Here is a 7,556-nt window from a genome sequence, read left to right as displayed (position 1 = left end):
GGTGATGATCCTGGACATTTGAGGGCAAATGTTTTCCAAGAAGGAGGGAATGATGAGAATCATGAAACTGGCCAAATACAGGCTAAAGGCCCAAGTGGAGAAGGACGAAACCCTCGAGTGGAGAAAGATGAAGGCCCAAGTGGAGAAGGATAAAGGTCCAGAGGCAGAGACACTATCAAGACTATTAATTGTTGCTGAAGGCCCAAACTAACTTGAAGGCCCAAGTTAAATAAGTTTTTAGTTATAATTTTGGCCCAAACTGTTTGAAAGGCCCATGTCTATTTTTATCTTTTTGTTCAGATACACTATAAGTATTGGTTTTTGTTTTCAATAAAAAAAACTTTTGGCATTTGATAAAATTTGGTGAGAGTTTCTCTCTGAGTTTCTTGTTGAACCAATCTCAGAATTATCAAGGTAATCCTTATGGCGTCTATCCTGACTTATCTTCCTTCACCGGAAGTGGCGTCATCCAAACCTCCATGGCCTGTATCAAACGATCCGCTCACAAAAGCTGCACTGAAGAAACTGATGAACAGAAACCCAAGGTCAACAAAGCGTGATCCATCTTACTGGGAGTATGTAGATGCTTTTCATTCTCAACAAAGTAGCAATTCGTCAGTGAGGCGTAGTGCATCATCTTCTGACCAACCCAATCCAAGAAGGATGATGCCTATGTTGGATCAATTTCAGCCATTTATCCATGACTTTATTGATAATATTGTTGATGTTGAAGCTGATGGAAATTGTGGATATCGATCGGTTGCCGATTTATTAGGTATGGATGAAGACTCTTGGTCGTTGGTCCGCACCCATCTGCTTATAGAACTTGGCAAATTCTCAGAAGATTATATCAAGCTCTTTGGTGGCACGGACAGATTTGAGGATTTAAGGATGCCACTACATGTTGATGGGTTAACCAACATATTTAATTTATGTTTTTGATTTTTAAGACTTAACTTTAAAATAAACTTTGACGTCTATATTTGTTTCATTCAAATCACTATGGATAAGTGGATGGATATAACCGACATGGGATATGTGATTGCATCAAGGTATAATGTAATCCTTGTATCCTTGTCTCACCAACAAAGCATGACGTTCTTTCCTCTTAGAAGTCAATCATCGGGAGATTCTTCGGTGCATCACATAATTTGTATCAGTCATGTCTATAATAATCATTTTGTTCAGGTACATTGTAGATATAAAGTTTTTGTTTATATTTATGCAATCAGTTGTGTACGATTGAGTTAATATTATTTTTTTTGCATGTACGACAGATTTATTTAAAAGATCGTTGTCCTTTACCGCCGATAGCATTGTTATGGTCTAGTAATTGTCATCCTCAGGTGAAGCAGTGACCAACTTCATATATTAGTAGAATGTAGCATTATAGAAGTTTCACGATGTACAAAAGAGACTATGTTGACTTAAATGATGATTGAAAATGTACCTTTATTTATTTGTTATGTTAACATAAAAATTATTAGTTAATTGTTGCTTTTTCAAAAAAAATAAATTGGTGCAACTAAAATAAAGTACGCATGTATGATAAATCATTGTCTGAGTTGACAATACATTGGGAAATGCAAGCGTGTTAACATAAAGCGTGACAAAACACTATAAGACTTGACTACACATTAGAAAATGCAAGCGTGTTAACATAAAGCGTGTTAGCATGTCACGTCATTGGTGTGGTTGACAACACAGACAAAAACCATGTGCACGCATATGTATTTATTTTAAAAAATTGAATCAATGATATTGAAACTCATTTATATATATCACATAGCCAAACACTGTCAAAAATCAAACATTCATTCCTAACTCAACTCTTTGAACAAAGTATGACATTCTTGGGAGAAACAAGTAGTCAGACAATTGTGAATTTCATATTAGGTTTTATTTTTCCAAATGGTTCCATTGTTCCCAACGACAGTGGTGTTTATTTTCAAACTTCCACTCCAGTACCTTTTCGAGTACCTATCGCTTGTGATTTTCAAACGTTAAAAATCATAATACACAATATCCTTCGCTTTCAATGTATGCAACTGAAAAATGATGATGATGTTAACACAATGTTAATGTGTAATCATCAATTTTCAAGTGTTGGTCCAATTAAGTTATTATGCACCATTGGTAGAACACCAGATGATATATTAAACATACTTGAAGCCATTATGATCCCTACTCATGATGCCCTGCTGTATTACAATGGGAGGTGGAACATGTCACGCCAAAATGAGTTTGTTGGTTACTCATTCATAGGAAAAAAATCCCAAAAAGTTTGGCATTCCTTCCGGATGTACCATGGATAAACTGGAGGATTTGATTAAGCAAGTTGCGCCTCATAGGATTCATGAAACACAAACGGTAAAATGATTATTTTTTTGACAACCAAGTCATTATGAGTATTTAGATAAAATTATCAAATTCAAAATTATTGAATTGAAAACCAACGATGACATGTTGAAGGTGTTAGTGCATTCTAACTACTAGAAAAAATTCGGGCCAATAGAAATTTTAGCTGTTTTTAGTAAGCATGTAATCGAAATGGAAGATAATATGTCTATGTCCTTGTCACAAAATTAGCATGGCTTAATTGTCGTATTTGATGCTAATTTTATTTCTTTCCACTCTCTTTAAGTTAATGTAATGTTTGAAGTTAATGTAATGTTATTTTATGTTTGGAATGATTTTACGTTTGAATTCGTACAAATTTTATGTTATTCGTATTTAAAAACAAAATAAAATCCTCATCTAAAATAAAAAACAAACACACAATCTTCTTGCGGATTAAGTTGATCCACAAGTGATTTACGGATCAAGTTGATCCGCACGACAATCGCAGATAAAAGTGATTCGCAAGTGACTTGCGGATCAACTTGATCCGTAAGACAGTCGTGGATCAAGTTGATCCACAAGTCACTTGCGGATCAAGTTGATCCGCAATCTTGTTACGGATCAACTTAATCCGTACACAAGCATACGGATCATCTATGTCAACTATGGATTAAATATAACTTCTGCGGATCAACAAAAACCTATGCACAGATCAAGCTGAATGAGCTAGGTGCACAAAAATATTTTTAAAATACATAAGGGTATTTTTACCTTTTCACGTAGGGTGCTGGGTGCACCAGCAATAATGTTGGGTGCTCCTAGCAACACCCAGATATTTATTTATTTTTTGTACAAGAGTGATGATAATTGATAGCAATTATAAATAACTGTGTAAACAAAAGAGGTGTACGTGTTATCATAATTTAAACTATTTAAAGAAAAATAGTATATTTTTTAGAACGTTTTAAAATATACATAAGATGTACCTAATTTAATTGTAGCCATTTCTTTGATAACGTATGGACCAATAAAAACAATGAGTATAACGTACACTAAAATGAAATATGTTATCTAAAAAAAATGAAATATGTAACTTTTAATTCACCTAAAAAAATGCATTTTATATAAAGAATGTTATTTTGCCAACTAAGGGTATATTAGGAATTATTTGGTAGAAAACAAGCATATATCTCGTGATAGTAGTTTTTAATTTAAGTAAAATGTAAACAAGTAAAATATTAAATTGTTGTTAATTTTTTTACACTTGAATTTAATTCCTACAAATAATTGAAAAAATAACAGGCTGTAGGCTACCATATAAACATTTTGGTTAAAACAATTGCAAACTAAAAGATAATCTATTACATATTTATTTATGCTGTACAGTTTAAATTACTGTATTTAATGAGGTTTAATAAACTTTAAAGTTTAATCTTTTTAAATTCTATTGTAGTTTTTTTCGAAATTAGCTTAGTCTTTTTCTTGTCCATAGTATATTAGTTACTTCATTGATCCACCGACCTATATTGGGCCAAGATGGGTTGATGAATTAACAGCCCGTTAAAATGGGGTGAAGCACAAGAAGTGAAGGAAGCTATTATTGACACTACAGATTTCCTCCTATTCACACTACTCACGTGGATGAAATTTTCATTATTCCAAAAATGCCCTTCTCATGGAACCATGTTTCCATTGTACCTTAGTACAATGGAACCATATTTCTGTTACATTATTAGGGGTCAATATTTTAACATTATTAGGGTTGCCCTTCTCTTAGACAGTGGGATCAATATTTTAACATTAGTACAATTGAATCAAATTACAGAACACAAAAAAAGATGGATCCCACTGTCTAAGAGAGTGCCTGATGGTCACATATACAAATGATAAAATATAACAATGTCTCAGCGAATTCATAAGTTCTTCTATACGCATATAGATACAGCCACATAGTTGTTCACCAAGCAAAATGTGAAAATTAACTATAGCAGAAATGGAGTTTAATGACACCTGAATATCAAAACTTGATTTAGAGGGTTAACTTTTCCATCTCTGCTATGGGTAGATTCAGCTCCGATTGTCCATTTGTGCTGTCTCTTTGTGCATGGTGAGGCCCAGAAGCAGTTGAAGAAAAGAATGAGCAGCAATTGAAGTTTATGCCTGGATAAGAGTAGGTGCAGACTGATCCCATAGTTCCTGTATCAAAGTTGTAAGCAACAACAATTCCTGGAAGCTGCAAATATATGATCTGGGCTTGTTCATTATAGGCAATGGGTGCAACCTTGTAAGGCTCCCAAACAAAGGAGCTGCCAAAAAAGTTTTGGTGCTTAGGCATAAGCACTTGATGCATGACACTATGGACTAGTTTCCATGGAAACCTTTTGTAATCACAATAATTGAAGAATCCGGGATGCTCTTCCTCATTGAGGAGTTTCCAAATGTGAAAGCCGTCGAAATCAGTGTAGCAGTAGTAGACCTCTCCTCCTGATTCGCACAAGCTACGGCGATAACTTAAAGTTGATTGCCAAGACCAATCATCAAAGTAGTTGGGTAGCTCATATAGTGCACAATGGCTGCCTTGAACTTGATAGACCAACAAATATCCACATATTTCCCAATGAATCGCGCTGTTCGCATAAAGAGGAGGTGTGCCAAGTTCTTGGAACTCAAGTTCTTGCAAAGATGGGGCAGAAGTTATATTGGTGGGGTAGTGGCACCTCCATTGGCCAGTGTCAGAAGAGAAAACATGCAGTTTTAGTCCATTGGAATTTGAAGACCCTGCTTCAACAAGAACAACCTCAAATTGGTCTCCATCATAGGCCAATCCAACTCTAACAACACCCCCTTGGGTACTAGTTTGAGGGATCATGACATTGTGCTTGGTGAGGGGGTTGAACACATGGTAACAGGATTGGTCACCACTAAAACCAGACAAGAGAATCAAGCCGTTGCAAAAAGCAAGGGTCTGCACAAAGTTTTCTGTAGAGAAGCTGAGGGAATGGTCAAGGGAAGCTCCTCTTTCACTTTCAACATCCATGAAAGCCAACTGAGATGACCCATTTTCAAACTGATAGTGGCAAACAATACCAACACTAATATCTAGTGAGGTTGTGCCAACAGTATGGCAATTTTCAGTTTCCATACTCAATTTTCAGTGCCACCACTTTTCTCAAGATCCTGAGAACAAAAAAAATGAATCTGATTAATGGGGCATTTGATTTTAGGCTAATGGAAAAATGTTTCAAAGGGAAGGTTTCTAGGAAGGAGGGATCATTGATCAATCATCATGATTGGTTCAAATTGGGTTGACGTAATGACTTTGTATAGTATTTAAGAAGTTCGAAAGAAACTTCTTGTGGCCTTTCTTGGAAGCAGCTTTCCCAAAATTTACACAGAAACGAGTAATAAAAGTCTCTAGGATTTAGCTCCAGCCAAGAAATGCCAAATTAAACAAAGTTTTCTATGTGAAGGGTTTCACAATTTATATTCATTACAAGGAAACAGATGAGTAGAAAACAAAAAGTAAAAAAAAAAAAAAGCAAAGATAATCACTTTCTTATTCAACTCAAACTATCTTGACATATATTCATGAAATCAGAAAAACAAAGACAAGAAAAACTGAACAAAAAGGAATGATTGTAGTTTGATAATGTCATTAGAAAACATCCGAACTAAAAAAAAAATCCTAAACAGAAACAAAGAAGATACATGGTAAATGGGAAAAAGAAATTAGTATACAAAAATAATAACAATAGCAGAAAATGAAAACTCAGATGAAAAAGTAACCAAACAGAACTAAAAGAAGGAAAATACCTTGACTTGCTGCCAAGAATGTGAAGACCAGTAAATTTAATTTCACTAGAATTACTGAAATATATGACTGAAGATCACTTCTTGAATTTCATTAAGCAGAGATAACAAAACACGGATAAAGAATTGAATCAATCAGAACCACAAAAGCAAAAAAGAAAGAAAAAGGCTAAAGAATCTATGAATATTAGTTGATCACTGTTTGAACTTTTGTCCTCCTTGCCCGTTAAGTAATCTCTGTTTTTTCTGTTGTTGCCTTTGTGGTCAACCCCATTCTAATCGGTCCACCCTCAAAAAAATTCACTGTATTAGAATTAACACCATTCCTTACTCTTTTCCCCCCTAAATATATTCCTTTTGGTGAAAAAGCATAAGTGGGGACGAAAGGAGCAGCGTTGGAAACAAAACAATGAAAAATGATTGTCTAATCAAGAACAAAATGAGAACTTTTCGGTGTTCTTGAATTTAACAAATGAACCCTTGTTTTTTTTTTTTTTTTTTTTTTTTATAACAAGTATAGATATATGGAATTAAATCCTTTCTATGAAGCATGAAGGGAGAAGCGATCACATACCTAGGAGTTGAAGGGGGGTTCCAAATTTCGTAACAGTCAAGTCAGCATTGGTAGTACAAAAAGTTGGCTAGGTTTTTAAAGCTGCATTTGTCTATATTCTTTAGTTCTATCTAGAGTTGACAAACAAACACACATGGGAGTATATATAATTATTTCTTATATTTATTAGTTCCTACACATATATCGAATTGAATAGATATATAATCTATTTGTTTTTATCTTTAAATATTAATTAGGATTGATAATGAGATAAGTAAGGTAAATATAATAATTTTATATTTATTTATTTTTATATGATATCAAATTAAATATATAATCCTATTTATCTTTATCTTTGAGTTCTAACTAGGATTAATAATGAGACCAATCAAATACAAATAATAATCTTTTTATATCTATTCGTAATTATAAAGATATTGAATTGAATGAATATATATCATTTTTTATGTATTTGTAGGTAATTAGTGGTATTTATTAAATTATAGAATTTTAAACAAAAATTAAAATTTAAAATCAGTATTTTTAAAACATATTTATACTAAATAAATAATTTTGTAACATCTTTTTATTAAAAAAATATTTTGAAAGTATATTTATATTAAAAAAATTCCAATAAATATTAGTTTAGTTAGTCCGGATCGGGTACATATGTCACAAAGACATGACTTGTTATTAATGTGAGAACTTTTTTAATAAGTGATCGGTAAATATCTTATAAACACTATTTGAATTTTGATGCATATTTTAACCTTAATGGGCCACAGAGACCTCGCTCAACTAAATCTTTTATCTAAAAAAAAAATTAAAGCAATTTTGTTTTATATATAATTAA

At 33.1% G+C, this 7,556-nt stretch overlaps 2 protein-coding genes across 3 annotated transcripts; one reads left to right on the top strand and one right to left on the bottom strand.

Annotated features, from left to right (window-relative positions):
• Positions 1-528: 528 nt before the first annotated feature.
• On the top strand, positions 529-942 carry LOC114396234. The gene has a single exon (XM_028358137.1). It carries the CDS (start codon positions 529-531, stop codon positions 940-942), a length of 414 nt encoding a protein of 137 aa, XP_028213938.1.
• Positions 943-3,996: 3,054 nt separating this feature from the next.
• Positions 3,997-6,827, bottom strand: LOC114395232. Of its 2 annotated transcripts, none has more exons than XM_028356954.1 (2): positions 6,725-6,827; positions 3,997-5,517 (listed from the first exon to the last, which is right to left on the bottom strand). In XM_028356954.1, exon 2 carries the CDS (start codon positions 5,480-5,482, stop codon positions 4,370-4,372), a length of 1,113 nt encoding a protein of 370 aa, XP_028212755.1. In that variant the 5' UTR covers positions 5,483-5,517; positions 6,725-6,827; the 3' UTR covers positions 3,997-4,369. The 2 variants fall into 2 exon arrangements, with proteins under 2 accessions (XP_028212755.1, XP_028212756.1); XM_028356955.1 differs by lacking the exon at positions 6,725-6,827 and adding an exon at positions 6,154-6,672.
• Positions 6,828-7,556: the final 729 nt, after the last annotated feature.

Source organism: Glycine soja, chromosome 18, assembly GCF_004193775.1.
Source record: "Glycine soja cultivar W05 chromosome 18, ASM419377v2, whole genome shotgun sequence".
NCBI classification, from domain to species: Eukaryota; Viridiplantae; Streptophyta; class Magnoliopsida; order Fabales; family Fabaceae; genus Glycine; species Glycine soja.
Note: the sequence above shows the minus strand (reverse complement) of the source record. Positions and strands in the feature narration are given on the sequence as shown.

Excerpts from the sequence above, each read along its gene's own strand:
- LOC114396234 (XM_028358137.1), top strand. The coding sequence starts at position 529 with ATGAACAGAAACCCAAGGTCAACAAAGCGTGATCCATCTTACTGGGAG.
- LOC114395232 (XM_028356954.1), bottom strand. The coding sequence starts at position 5,482 with ATGGAAACTGAAAATTGCCATACTGTTGGCACAACCTCACTAGATATT.